The sequence below is a fragment of the Emys orbicularis genome, chromosome 7 (assembly GCF_028017835.1).
Source record: "Emys orbicularis isolate rEmyOrb1 chromosome 7, rEmyOrb1.hap1, whole genome shotgun sequence".
Lineage (NCBI taxonomy): Eukaryota > Metazoa > Chordata > Testudines > Emydidae > Emys > Emys orbicularis.
This window is the reverse complement of record NC_088689.1, coordinates 995654-1011059: the sequence shown is the minus strand read 5'-3', so window position 1 is coordinate 1011059 and position 15406 is coordinate 995654. Positions and strand designations below refer to the sequence as shown.

At 53.2% G+C, this 15406-nt stretch overlaps 1 protein-coding gene across 1 annotated transcript in view; it reads right to left on the bottom strand.

Annotated features, from left to right (window-relative positions):
• The window catches only part of HPSE2 (heparanase 2 (inactive)), a 282498-nt gene that overhangs the window by 35148 nt on the left and 231944 nt on the right, over window positions 1–15406 (bottom strand). The window contains exon 7 of the mRNA XM_065408175.1: window positions 10705–10798. Within this exon, the coding sequence (XP_065264247.1) occupies window positions 10705–10798 (94 nt within the window). The remainder of the gene's footprint in view (window positions 1–10704; window positions 10799–15406) is intronic.

Genomic DNA, 15406 nt, shown 5'->3' with positions numbered 1-15406 from the left:
GCTAAAAATCTCTCTACCCAACGCCACTGACCAGCCCCTGTATCCACTGAGTCCAGTGCTGCTGGCAAAGAAGTTTAGCAATTAACATGCCTTCAGAGCAGAAAGAAGGAAACTTCCTTAAATCAGAAGGAAGTTTATCTTGAAAGCCTGCCACTTTGTCCCATTGTATGTTATTACATTTGGCCAACATTGCTTGATAATTGGAAATTCTCATTTGAAGGGAGGCCGAGGAATAAATCCTTTTACCCATAAAGATCCCCTTTTTTGGTTCCTTCTCTTTTGGAGTAGCTCTTGAAAGCTGCTTGGATGTTTTATTAAGAGTCGTGATTACGAATGAAGATGGAGCTGGGTGAGTATAAAAATACTCATACCTCTAAGGAGGAACTTGATATTTTCAATCTGCTCATTCAGATGTTGCCAACATAAAGGTGATGTTGCCCATAACTCCTTAGCTGGTTCAAGGATACCTTCTTTAAAAGGCAGAGGCACCTTATTTTGAGTAGAAGGTTGGAGGATGTCAAACCGTTTATATGACTTTTCCTGCACAAGCTCCAGAGGAATTTCTAACGTCTCTGCCATCCTCTTTAGAAATTCTTGAAAAGCCTGAAAGTTGTCTACTGTGGAAGGAACAGAAGACACTATGGCCTCATCGGAAGAGGCAACGTGTTCTGCAGTAGAAGGTCCATTGTGGGTGTGTGGCAACGATTTCTGTGGAGAACAGGCTGACTGCAGACAGCCTGTTGTAGGGAAACTGCCCCTCAAAGCAGAGTTAGCCGGAAATTGTTACCCAAACTATGCCAAGGAGGCCAGAAAGGCCAGGACTGGTATCCATGGGCATAAAGCATAGAATTCCAGGGTGCTCACATCTATGGAGGTAATAGCATGTGAGCGGCTCCTAACTGGAGAAACCCGAGAAGGGTGGTTTCTGTGGTGTGTATATCTCTTAGCTGGGATAGGAGAGAGCTGCCTACTAGCCTTATCTGATGCAGAAGCTAAAGAACAGCACTGAATTGAAGGGGCTGCTCTGCGAGGTGAAATAACTTGATGAGGAGTGGTAGGCTCCACTGTGCCAGGAGCAGGACAGCTTAAGGCAATTTTCATGACTGGTATTTTTGTCCACTGTGGCACTGAAAATCGTGGGGAAACTGAGGCAGGAGAGGCTTGTACAATAGGTGACTCTGGCTCAGGAGTAATCCTGATTTCCTCCTGTGACATAAAGGATGCCTCAGGTGGTACCAGCACTGCCGATGCTGAAGAGGCAGCTGAAGTCTTCAAAGTTGCTTGTTTTGGTGATAAGTGTCTCTGTACTGAGCCTTTTGAGGCATGCTTGATGCACTGCGGTACTGAGGTGGACAGAGGCAAGCAGGGGGCATTGGAGGCTGCTTGCAGTTGTGCTGGGGTAGCTCTGAGCTAGTGCTGCTGGTGTAAGGGTCAGTGCTGCTGAAGCCAATCTCGGCACAAGAGGGCGGAGTACCTCTGTGCTGACAGCGAGTCCTTTGCTGCGTGCTGCTCTGTCCTTCCTTTATGCAGGACAGGCACGGATCTGCAGAGCAGGGGGCTCGGATTGCTCTGGCAGGACCTCTGCAAGCTGAGATAGAATCATAGAAGATCAGGATTGGAAGGGACCTCAGGAGGTATCTAGTCCAACCCCCTGCTCAAAGCGGGACCAACACCAACTAAATCATCCCAGCCAGGGCTTTGTCAAGCCGGGCCGTAAAAGCCTCTAAGGAAGGAGATTCCACCACCTCCCTAGGGAACCCATTCCAGTGCTTCACCACCCTCCTAGTGAAATAGTTTTTCCTAATATCCAACTGTGACGTTATTGATATAATCTGGGACCATATAGATCATTGTTGCAACCATGGTCCTGTAGTGGCACCAAATTGTGTATAAAGGGGGTCAAATGAGGTGTCTAAGACAAGGTGATGGTTTACTGGTTATGCTTATGCTGTCTATATGTGTGTACCAATTTTGTAGTTGAAGTTGTGAATATTGGCTCTATACTGTCTGTATTTCAAACTTATGCTATGCTCCTGGGAGACATCCCAGACAAGTTGGTGTCAGCTCTGCCTAGCCTGCTTGATGGCCCATTAAGGACCATCAGCTATACAACTGACCCATTGAGAGAAGGCAAATACACCTTGCAACTCAGCAAAGTATGCAGGGACTGGCCCATGTGACTCTAGACTCCATTTTGCTGTAATTTTCCACAGTAAGGACAAAGAGGTGTTCTTACACCTGGAAAAGACTATAAAAGGCTGATGCTTCTCCTCCATCTTGTCTTCAATCCTGCTTCTTACCTCTGGAGGGACTTTGCTACAAACTGAAGCTCTGAACAAAGGACTGAATGACCCATCCCAGCTCGGGATGTATTCCAGAGACTTGATTTGAACCTGCAGTTTATTTCATCACTGCTACAAGCCTGAACCAAGAACTTTGCCATTACTGTATGTAATTGATTCCATTTAACCAATTCTAGCTCTCATCTATATATTTTTCCTTTTATGAATAAACCTTTAGATGTTAGATTCTAAAGGATTGGCAACAGCGTGATTTGTGGGTAAGATCTGATTTGTATATTGACCTGGGTCTGGGGCTTGGTCCTTTGGGATCAGGAGAATCTTTTTTCTTTTACTGGGGTATTGGTTTTCATAACCATTTGTCCCCATAACGAGTGGCACTGGTGGTGATACTGGGAAACTGGAGTGTCTAAGAGAATTGCTTGTGTGACTTGTGGTTAGCCAGTGGGGTGAGACCAAAGTCCTCTTAGTCTGGCTGGTTTGGTTTGCCTTAGAGGTGGAAAAACCCCAGCCTAGGGCTGTAACTGCCCTGTTTTAAGCAATTAGTCCTGAATTGGCACTCTCAGTTGGGTCCTGTCAGAACCAGCATCGTTACGCCAACCTAGACCTCCCCCACTGCAACTTGAGACCATTGCTCCTTGTTCTGTCATCTGCCACCATTGAGAACAGCCGAGCTCCATCCTCTTTGGAACCCCCCCATCAGGTAGTTGAAAGCAGCTATCAAATCCCCCCTCACTCTTCTCTTCTGCAGACTAAATAATCCCAGTTCCCTCAGCCTCTCCTCGTAAGTCATGTGCCCCAGCCCCCTAATCATTTTCGTTACCCTCCGCAGGACTCTCTCCAATTTGTCCACATCCTTTCTGTAGTGGGGGGCCCAAAACTGGCCGCAATACTCCAGATGTGGCCTCACCAATGCCGAATAGAGGGGAATAATCACTTCCCTTGATCTGCTGGCAATGCTCCTACTAATAAAGCCCCATATGCCATTAGCCTTCTTGGCAACAAGGGCACACTGTTGACTTATATCCAGCTTCTCGTCCACTGTAATCCCCAGGTCCTTTTCTGCAGAACTGCCGCTTAGCCAGTCGGTCCCCAGTCTGTAGCAGTGCATGGGATTCTTCCGTCCTAAGTGCAGGACTCTGCATTTGTCCTTGTCGAACCTCATCAGATTTCTTTTGGCCCAATCCTCCAATTTGTCTAGGTCACTCTGGACCCTATCCCTACCCTCCAGTGTATCTACCTCGCCCCCCATCTTAGTGTCATCTGCAAACTTGCTGAGGGTAAAATCCATCCCATCATCCAGATCATTAGTGAAGATTTTGAACAAAACCGGCCTCAGGACCGACCCTTGGGGCACTCCGCTTGATACCGACTGCCAACTAGACATCGAGCAGTTGATCACTACCCATTGAGCCCGACAATCTAGCCAGCTTTCTACCCACCTTATAGTCCATTCATCCAATCCATACTTCTTTAACTTGCTGGCAAGAATACTGTGGGAGACCGTATCAAAAGCAACAAGGAGATGCAGAAGTAGGTTTTTTACCCACAAAAGCTTATGCCCAAATAAATCTGTTAGTCTTTAAGGTGCCACTGGTCTCCTTGTTGTTTTTGTGGATACAGACTAATATGGCTACCCCCTGATACATATCAAAAGCTTTGCTAAATTCAAGATATATCACATCCACCACTTTCCCCACATCCACAGAGCCAGTTATCTCATCATAGAAGGCAATCAGGTTGGTGAGGCATGACTTGCCCTTGGTGAATCCATGCTGACTGTTCCTGATCACCTTCCTCTCCTCCAAGTGTTTCAAAATGGATTCTTTGAGGACCTGCTCCATGATTTTTCCAGAGACTGAGGTGAGGCTGACTGGCCTGTAGTTCCCCGGATCCTCCTTCTTCCCTTTTTTAAAGATGGGCACTACATTAGCCTTTTTCCAGTCATCCGGGACCTCCCCTGATCGCCAGGAGTTTTCAAAGATAATGGCCAGTGGCTCTGCAATCACATCCGCCAACTCCGTCAGTGTCAAACCTGCTCTCTCATGTTTTCTTGGTATTCCTGGGGCGTTACTGCCCCTGCCTGGCAGACTCCGGATTGTGCATTGTTCTCATTCCATTGCAGCCACTGATTTACACCAATGCAGGATTGGGCCCTAGGCAGCTGTTCTAGAGACTAGCCGAGCCCCAGCAGGGAGTCACGGATCTGCAGCTTGCGCTGTGCCTCTCCGAGAGCCTCCCCCTTTTAATGCTAGGCCAGGGGCTTGCAGACTTGGTGACAGCGCTGCCCCATTTGAACATGGAGGACGTCATTTTGAAGAGCAAAATAGCCTCCTCTGCATAGCACGGCCTCATGCCTCATGGAGATGCCATTTTGTAAAGCAAAATGGCGTCCTCCATGCACCGTGACCTTGCACGCTCCATACATTGAGGTCATGCTGTGCGGCGCAAAATGACGCCCTTTGCACACTAGGAATCACTGTGACCCCATGCGCTGCGACCCACAGTTTGGGAACCGCTGCATTAGGCTCAGGGCCCCCCCAGATACGTCTACACAGCGTTTTGGAGCCTGCGGGAGCGAGCATCCCAACCTGGGGTGACAGACTAGCGCTCTAGAAACAGCTGTGTAGACAGTGCCTTGACATGCCAGCTCAGGCGGGAGCTTGGGCTCCGAAGCCTAGGGAGGGCGTGGACGCCAGAGCCCTAGCGGCACCTTCAGCGCACTGGCCACACGGCTAGGTCTAGGTAGAGCCCCGCTAGCCCAGGTCTGTTAAGCCAGGCTTCAGGGGGAGGCCCCAGAATGCTGTATAGACGTACCCTGCTCCATCACTCCACGCCTGGGTTCCTGGCCCCAGCACCTCTGGTCTCACAGGGCTCTTTCAGCAGGCTTGGAGCCTGCCCCTCCTGGGAACCAGCCAGCCAGCAGGCATTTGCCGCGACCCAGGGCAGACTTTTCCAAGCATGACCGTGTTTATTGGTCAGCTGGAATTCAGTAGTTAGGGCCAGTGAGTGGAAATGGCCAGTTTCTCTTTGCTCAGTTAGGCAGCCCGATGGTGCGCTGGACGGGCAGGCAGGTGGCCTGCTTGTAGCTAACCTCCCTGGCCTTACTCTGCTGGGAGCACTGGAGAGCTGGATTCCTGTCCCCCTTCCTATGCCTTGGGCTTGGTCCTTTGTCTGACGTCCCGCTGTTTTCATGTGTACACACGGGTTCAGGTAGGGGACGGGCTGTGGTCACACAGGGAATTGTCCATCCACATCCAACAGGTCCTCTGGGCTGGCTGTCTCCATGGTAACGTCATTCACATGCTCACAGTATTGTTCGTCCATTCATACCAACCTGGCATGATCCACACCTGGTCAATTCATCATTTAACCCCCCGTCTCTGGAAAGAAATTAACCCCTTTGGTAGCAGTACAAAAGTGAATGGGGAAACTGAGTCATACATGCTTTTCATAACCCCCCCCCCCCCCCCCCCCGAAATTTCCCATGTTCTCCCTGCAGGGCTTTCCCGTCTCTCACACATCCTGCTGCTGCTCCAACCACGTCACCCTCCCACCCCCTTCTGGGTCCCTGCGCTGCCTCCGCGTCTCTTTTTGTCCTTGCTCTCACCTTCCAGGTAACTGCACCCCTTCCTCCATCGCCGCCCAGCCCTGCTCCCCGCGTCTCCTTCCATAGGCTCTACCCCATGCCTGAGCAACCTCCTGTCTCAGCTCACCAAGCTACACCACCCTCCTCCAGGCCCCTCAGAGCATCTCACTCCGCCTGCTTTTCAGCGTAACCCTGGCCCCTCCCCAGCACAGCACAAATCATGTGCCACCTTGGGAGAAGTTCCGCTCTGCTGGGCCCAAAGGAGACAAAAAGGCTGATTGAGTCACACAGTCAAAGCCCCCAAGGACGGAGCTTCCTGCCGTCACAGATCAAACAGCGAGAGAGCAGCATTTCCTCAGGCCTTGACTCTCTCTTTAGCTTCCCCCTTCTGCTGCTGGCATACTGCCCGCCCCCACCTGGCCAGGACTCGGGGGCGGCTGCCCATGAAGCTGGTTTACAAGGTGGGGGACACAGTTTGGCTCTGTGTTGCATCCCCAGCAGGCCTGTGGGGCACTTCCCCTCTGCAGTGCCAGGGACGCCCGGCCTCACCCTGCTCATGTCTGAGCTGAGAGGAGGTGCCGCCTCTGAGCAGCCTTTCTTCCCCCCGAGACGCCAGACTCTGCCCAGAGAGGAAGGTCCCTGTGTGTCGAGGGAGATGCTCGCAGCCCGGGAACGCTGAGCCCGGCACTGAGCCCGAATGCAAGAGACGCTAACAGCTCCGCTAGCAGGGTGCAGAGTAGATCTGTGGCACCGGAGCGCCCCAGCCCAGGCCCCAGCCAGCCGTGAACATGCCGGTACTGGCGTTCCAAGCCTGGGATGGCCCCGAGGTGATAGGAATGGAGGCTGCACATCGATGCCAAGTAGGCAGCAGTTTACGAACCCCCCCCAGGTGCTTAGGTCCCAAATCCCAGGGTGGCAGGGGCTGGAGCACAAGAGCCCCCAGAAATGGAGCTTCGGTATCAGCCCTGAGCCGAAGGCAGAGCAGGAACCAAGGAAAGGAAAGCCGGGGCGCCCGGGGTCCAGAGAAGAGTCAGTGCAACGGCCGCCCAGAAGCTGCTTTGTTGGCCGCATCACTGGAGTGGATGGGAACCCTCTAAGGGAAGCGTTTATAGTCGGCGGGGGGACCTCTTCCAGGGGCCGGCTCACTCTGTACCCCACCACGCTGCCCTCAAGGATAGAGTTGGAGAAGTCCCGCCAGCCCTGGGCTAAGGCGCTCCTGGGAGTATCAGTACAAACCCCTAAGAGATGTGAGGTGTGATGGACATTTCAGACAGCCAGGAGCTCCCCTCCCATGCCCAGCACAGAGCCTCCTCTCCAGATTTCCCAGCTCCTCCAGGCAGGACCCTGAGCACTGTGGTCACTAGATGTTTGCAAACTCCAAGGAACCAGGAGCATTTGTGGGCGGATGCAACATGTGGCTGGACTGGGATCCCAGGAAAATGTTAAGGACGCCAGCGCTGAGCTGCTTCTCTCGCAGCCTGTGAGAGTCAGCGTCCCTGACGGAAGGCCCAGAGGTGCTGGCATTCTGCCTATAATTATCTAAGCCCGCCACCTTCCTGAGCAGAGAGGAAGCAATAAAACAGGAGAGTGTCTGAGCCCAGCTGTGCTAATCAGCCGGCAGGATGCACTCACTCCCAGTGAAGCTGCAGCCCATTAGCGCCCAGCTCCGCGTGCTCTCAGCTGCGCTGGAATTCCCACAGGACTCTTCCCCCCGCCCCAGCAGCTCCTCCAGGCTTCCCGAGAGTCAGGTCCCTGCGAGCCCCTGTCGCTGCCGGCGTTCCCAGGGCCCTGCGCCTGCTCCCAGTGGCTGCTCACGCTGCAAGAGGAGCAATGCGGGGGCAGCTGTAATGGCATGTGACACTGCCCAAGCTCTCCGGTGACACCCTGGTTCTTCAGGTTTGGATCCCGTTTCCCACCTCTGAAAATGCCTCCCTTGATGTTCTCACTCCATGTGGCCATTTGTTCCCTCTGACGGCCCCCTGCAGCCTTCCCTAGCGAAGAGGGAACGAGCCCCTCCCTGCACCCATAGCCAGCACAGCCATTCACCCTCCCTGCCTGCGCCCAGCCCAGCGTCCTGGTGATCCATACGGTGCCTGCTGCGCTCCTTGTGCCCTTGCACTGGCTCTCACCACCAACCCCTCCAGGGGCAGGAGCACGCCAGGGTTATTTCTTGACATGGTCAGCAATTGTCCCTCCCACTTCGCTGCATAGCCCCTCAAGTCCCTTTCCTGTGGCCCCGCTACAGTCTCTCCAGACAAGAACGGCGATAGTCAGGCAAAGCAGTGACGAGTGGTATAAAAACCCAGACAGAACAGAGACAACCCGTCCTCCAGTCCCTTTATCAAGGGCGTAGCCCCTTCTTGAGAGTCTCCCATTTGAAGATGTCCTGTTTTTATTGTGGGGCTCGCAACTGAGCATGCAGTGCTAAAGCCCTGTCCGCACTACAGCTGAAGCCGGCTAGCTCCCTTGCTCAACACACGTTTCCCGCACAGCCATTGCTAGCACGCTGTAGCCCTGTCTGCCCGCCTAGCATGGACAGGAATATTTCCTGAGACTCAGGCTAGCCAATCAGTGCTGTAGATTCGGACACAGCAGGCAGAGGATAGCCGGGGTTTATAGCATAGTCAGTCACCACATGACTGCCAGGGAGAAAACAAATCGCTGTTCAGAATGACCAAGGTCACTTGTGCTAGAATCATGCTAGCGGTAACTGCTGGAACTGCGTTAATCACAACCTTGCTACCAAATCACAGCACTAGCCTGGCCCCGTGGAACTGCGACCCCACGGTTTTCCTTTGGTCACAAACATGCACTTGGATCACAGAGAGAGCTCAGTTTTTTGTCTGGCCTGATCTGTTTTCGGAAGCCCCCCGGCCTCCACTTCCCAGGTGCTGCCAGGTGTGTCGAGACCAAGGCCCTGCTCTTTGCTCGGTGTGGTTAGGAGCTCTGGAGATGGGCGGCCCTGCTCTTGGCTCCCCTTGCCCCCTCCCCCCCATGTATATGGGGCTGTTGGTCCCTCACTGAAACTCAGGGGGGTTTTTGGTTGGCCTCTCACAATACCAAAAGAAAGGGGAAGACCTGAAAATAAATCAGGATCCTGAGACTGACAGTTCCCAGGGCCAATGGAGAGAGGCCAACACTCCAGGTCAGCATAATTGACAGGGCAGGCAGGCCAATGGGGGAGCCAGGAGCCTCGGGGCCCATCCTCGGTGTGAGCTGGGGCTGCCTGAGCCACATTAGGGCAGAGCTAAGGGGAGAGCAGCAGCCCAGAAGGCAGAGCCGGGCTGGAGGCAGAGCAGCAGCACTGAGCCACAGGAGCGGGACTGGAGCAGCGCAGACCAGCCACCCCGACGGGGAGCCAGGGCTGGAGCCTGGAGCTGTGGGGCCGGAGCCTGGAGCTGTGGGGCCGGAGCCGGAGAGCAGACACCGGCCGAGCCGGGGAGCAGACACCGGCCGAGCCGGGGAGCAGACACCGGCCGTGCGGGGAGCAGACACCGGCCGAGCCGGGGAGCAGACACCGGCCGAGCCGCGGAGCAGACACCGGCCGTGCCGCGGAGCAGACACCGGCCGAGCCGCGGAGCAGACACCGGCCGTGCCGGGGAGCAGACACCGGCCGTGCCGCACATGCTCCTGCAGCTGAGCACAGCGAGTAGCTGGGGAGAGAGAGAGGGCCCAGCGCAGGGAGACATTGCCAGAGAAGAGGCCTAGCAGGCTAGACTCAGAGGGGGGTTGTGACCCCGACAGGGGGGCTAATGCTGGGAGAAGGGGGCGTGTGGCCACCCCCAGAGCAGAGTCCGACCCGCGGTGTCACCGCAGCGTGGCCAGGGCCTGGACGGGGGCCTGCGACGTGTGAGGAGCAGACTGGGGGCTTTCCTTATGGCCCAGAGACGCTGATTGTGCCGTCCCCGTGCCCACAGGGCAGGGTCTTGTTTTCCTTTAGCCTTTTCCATTTTTCCTTATTTTTCTTACAGTGGCTGTTTAATAAATCGTATGTGGTTTGAACGTAATGCGATCAGGGACGTGGCCACCCCAGAGTGGAAGGGGAGCCCTTGCGGGCAGGCAGGCCCCCGGGTAAAGAGCGTGGGAGCGAGGACTCAGATCCCTTCGCTAAGCCAGGAACGCTCCCCACAATAGCGGGACTATCCCCCGCTCACACGTAGTGGTCTGTTAAACACAGTATCTCAGTGTTTCAATGCTGCTTCTTTCAGGGACTCGGGAGGCAAGTCGTGAGAGCGACCGATTTAAATAAGTTTGGCTTTGCCACCCGCTCCTTCGCCTGCTGCAGTCCTCACTCACTACCCCAACATTGCATGGGCCCCAAGAATCCTCCCCCTGCAGTTCCAGGTACCCTTGAGCCCAGTCCAGTCACAGTGTGCTCCTCCAAGTTACCTCCTTTCCACAGGCCACACTCAGCATGTCACACCTGGGGGCTATTCAGCTGCCACCCCCCGATCAGCCCTGGCTGGTTCCCATTTGTTAGCTGGGAGTTCAGAGTCTGGTAGCTGCCAGCCCCCATGACCACCACCTGGCTTGGCTCGCAGCCCCGTTTACCTGCACAGGGGCTTCCTGACCTCCCTGTCGAGAGTCAGGTGATTGACAACTGAAAGCATGCCGGACCCAGGAACAGCCAAGACCAAGTCCCCGTCTCCCCCAGCCAGTTCCACTGCTGAACACTATGCCTGAGCCCAAACGTGCACAATTCGGACCACTCGTGCAGACCCCGACCAGAAGCCTGTGCCAACTCCAGTGCGCTGAGCCACCGCCGCTAGAGCTGGGTCGCCCTCTACCCCGCGCAGCCCCTTGGCACTCACGCACTTTCTGGATTTTCCTGATCTGGTCAGAGAGCGTGTCTAACAGGCGTGTTTTCAGGAAGTCCGTCACTTTGGCCACTCGGCCATCAATGTAGTAACTGGAATGAGAATAAGAAGGCAAGAATCAGACAGGAACTACAGCAAGGAGCTGGGAGTAACTCTGTCCCTCACCCTGTCTTCTGGGCATCTGCTGGGCCACACCCAGACGGCTCCTTTGCTCAGGCTGCTCATGGACTGGGACAGTCCCTGCCTCACTCCCCCTCCCCGAGCACTGACCCCTCTCCTCCATGTGCTCCTGATCATGTCTGGACGTAACAGTTTGTTCAAGGCATGGAGCGAACTGCACCTGAAGTGCCAAACGCTCCCCTGCAGCAGGAGGAGCTGGGAGCTTGCTCACTACTCTGCCGATCACTACGGGTAAATAACCGGGCAATAGGCATGTAGATACTTCGCAGGGAAGTCGGAAGACCAAGAGCTGGCAGCCGGACCGCACAGGGATGTTGTAAGGCGTTACTGATTACTGTCTGTGAAGTGCTCTGAGATATCCCACTGAACGGGGGGCAGCACCCCGCAGCAGAGGGGTGGAAATTCTAAATCGGAACATGTCAGACTGCTGTGTAAGTCTGCGTGACTCCTGGCTTCTCTTTGTGAGATCAGTGCTCTGGCCTCGGACTCCCCCAGAACAGCAGCTACACCCAATGCTCACAGAGACTATTTCCATCCTTCTCTACCTTCCACCTCCGAGCTCTCGTATACAATACACGTCCCGAATCCAGAGGGGGCACCTGCTGCCAGTCCACTGCCCATGATGCCCAGGGAAAAACGGGTAAGTTTTGTTTTCTGTGGCCCGAGGCACCAGGTTCTGGTGAGTGCTTAAAGCAGTGGGGAGAGGAGAGCCCACTGAAGTACTGTGTGCCAAATCGTCCCCACGAAGAGAGCCCACACGAGGTCTATGCACCACGGACATCCCAGCCAAGCCCCAGCAGACTTGTGATGCACAATCCTTCAGCACAGGGGTCAATTTCACACCATGCAAGATGGATGCCCGGTACCACACAGAGTGACAAGAAAAAATTGGGACTAACTGGGGCCTGGTGGTCAGCCTACCAGCAGACTTGTAACTGTAAATGCCCTATAGCCAAAAGTCTCTCTCTTCCGTCAGGTCCCTTCTAGAGACACGTTTCTCTGCGCTGCCCACAAATCAAACCGTAACTTATGCCACTCCAACACCTGCTCCACTCCAGCGGCTCGTAAGCAAGGGACGTACGAAAGAGGGAACTTGCAGTATGTCTTGTCTTATCTGTGTCTTTAGACTGCAAGCTGCTAGGGACAGAGACTGTCCTTAGCAGTGTTTCGTACGGCACTTGGGATAATGTTCTTAAATCCCTGACCATTCCGTGACCAGACCACGAACAGCTGGCACCAATGGGACTATACTTTCTACAAGCGAGTTACAAACACAGTGGTCCCCGGGGATGGCAGATATTTAGTAAGGGACGGACGCTCTCAAGAACTGAATTGACAAGCTCATTTAGACGGGCTTGGATGAAAGCACTGTCCCATGGGTTGAAAACTAGCTGAAAGATCAAACAAAGGGTTATGTTAACGGACATGGATGGCAGTTTGGGAGAAGTGCTGCAGGGATCGATGTCACTTGACCCCTTCATTACTGATCTGGGCAGAGCGGGAATGGCACACTAATGTATTCACAAGTGATGATGGGTGGGGAGGTTCTATGAACATCAGTGACAAAAAGAACAACGTTACCTGAGATTAGAGCCGGGGCAGGAAATAGAGTGAAAACCAGCTTGGAAAATACAGCTCGCCCAGCTGGGGAAGGGAATGTGAAAGGCAGGTATTCAGTGGGAGGGAGATGTCTGGGAAGCAGGGATCATAGAAAGGCCTAGAAGTGAAGGAAAGCATGTTACTCATGAATCCGTAACATGATACAGCAGCAAGAGAGAGCAATGTGATTTTGGCTGCAAGAGCCCAGAGGACATCCTGGAGTGAGGAGGGAATGGGCATCCTGACACAGGGAGGGCAGGTGGCGTGGCTCTGCCGTTAGTTCTGGGCCCCACATCATCAGAAAGACACTGACTGGCTGGAGTCCCAAGAAAAGCAACAGAAAGGATCAGCGGACTGAAGGAACTGCTTCCTGAGGAAAGCTGGAAAATGCCGAATGTGTCTAGCTTGGCTAAGGGGTAAGTCAGGGGACTTGACGCAAAACACCATCGAGGAAGAAGATTTATTTAGCAGAATAAAAGGGAAGATTACTAGGAGTAATGAGATGAAAGTAAAAAAAAGAAACATTGAGCTTCAATATCAGGAAAGCCTCTGTGAGAGCCTGTGGAACTGTCTTCATTTAACCAGGGGAGGGTAACAACAGAAGACTCCATACCATTCACTAGGGACATCTTGCAAATCTAATGTCATGGAAAGTTCTTAGCTACTCCAGCAATGGATGCTACAGGAAACAGAAACTGGACATATAGATTTAAAACTAAATTAGGCCAAGCCCTCTGAGAAAGAACTGTCAGGAACTCTCCTGCTTTGGCACCACGATGGACTGAATAATGGGTCTTTTCCATCACTATTTTACATGGTTCAAACTTAGGCAAGTCCATTCGAAGTCTTAAAAGTCAATAAAAGCACTTTAAAAATCAATGTGTGACTTTAGCAATTGTAACGTCTTTACAGCAGGAGAAATGTCTGCCAGGCTTGGATTACTTCTGGTTCTACACACAAGATGCAATGAAATCAAGTGTGCTGGATAAAAGAGTCACATCAATCCAGCCTCAGAGCAGCCACACAAAGGTAGAGTATTCACAAGTCATTAAAGATCTCGCCCCCAGAACAATGATTTCTATTTAGGAACACCGCAGCTAGATCAAAGGGAGGATTCACCACATAGTGACAATGGGTATTCAATATGGAGGGGCAGCCCTATATCTGCCTTTCAAACATTGGAAGAAGAGGTCTTGGTCATATTAGCAAATGGAATTTCTAGGAAAAGGCTGTATAGCGATTTTAGCACCATGTAATGCTTTGTTTGTTTGTGTGGTTCATAATCTCCAGACAGCATCTGCAGCTCAGAAATGATATGGTCAGAGACACCACACACTTTACTAGTGACATCCACGGCTTTTAGAATTAACTTGCACCACAATCTGACAGGAGAGGAATGGTGTGAGGAAAACACCCTCCCTTGTGGGAACTACTGGTGAAAAGGGGCACTCTGGTCCTGCGCGCACCGGGGAGACATCGGCGCCCAGGAGTGGGGACTCCCATGTTGAGGACACCAACAGATCCTTCTAGTGGAGGAAATGGTGCGGTGCCGGCAGCTTCGGTGCCGAGGAGGTTGGTGCCGGCACTTCATTGGTGTAGCAGTCGGTGCTGGTGGCTCCGCTGTTGTGTCAGCGTCGGAGGGGGCGTCAGAGTGGGTCTCGGCGCCGTCTCCTTCAGCAGCGTTGACAGTGCCGTGGTGGAGGAGGTAGGCTCGGTCTTGCCTCTCAACTCTGCACGGAAGCGCTGGGGATCGGCAGAGGCCACTGTGTGGGCGGCGCTGGAGGACCCCGGTGCCTCGTGTGTGCTGAGCCGCGGTGCAGTCGGCACTGAGGAGAGTGACCTGGTTGGAGAATGCTTTCTCTTGGTCTGCTCTCTGCGAGGCGAATTAGAAGCTCGCTTCCTCGATGATTTTTTTGAGGAATGAGCCTTAGCTGAGTTCGATGGAAAGGTCTCCAGTGAGCTATTCCCGGTGGGGTCTGTTGTCCTGGGTCCAAAGCTGGCCATAGCTACTTTTCCATCAGGATGAGTTTAAGCCTCAGGTCTGTGTCTCTGCGAGCCCGGGCTTTGAGGTTGCTGCAGTGAGCGCACTTCTAAGGGATGTGCAACTCACCCACGCAACCAAACACACTGCAAGTGGCCATCCAACACTGGAACCACTTCCCTGCATGTCATGCAGTGTTTGAAGCCGGGTGAACCAGGCATTTTTTCCAGTTCACTGCCATTATCCTACCTAGTCTACAGATTTCTTTTTTTTAATTTTTTTTGAGAAAGAAGAAAGAAAGGTAAGTGTGAGGTTCTGTACCTCGGGGGAACACCCTACACCCCCATGTTCATCCTTGTAAAATGATTGTGTGGTGTCCAATGCAAAGTTTGTCACACTGGGTGTCTTCGGAAGGCTCATGGTGCACTGAGCATTGTTGTTATAGTGATGTTATAGGTTGTAATTTCATGTATATAGTTATGAGGCTGAAAATGTGTCTTCATGGCTTAAAACAAGCCCAGGTAAAACTCTCCCGGAGCAGAGGGGTGGTTCACACCTCGTCAGGGCATGTATGGGACAAACGCAGCCCAGCCTCACAGGAACAAAGGACACTGGCCTAGGCAGCAACAAAGGATCTGTTGGACTCTCAAGTGAGTCACCCCCCTTCCCTTGGTCAGTCAGGGACTGCGATGAGGTAATGCTCACCTGACCCTGAAGGGGGGGGGGGCAAAGCCAAGAGGGAAGAAAGAACATGATACAAGGGAGAGACTTCGCCATACTCTTCCTTTCTCTTCCACCTCCATCTACAGACACCACCACCAAGCAACTGAAGCGCTGATCAAAGGGGAGAGCCTGGCTGAAGGGCAACCAGCCAGCCTCTGGTGAGAAGCATCTAAGTTTGTAAGGGCACTGAAAGTGTTAAGATCAGCTTAGAATGCGT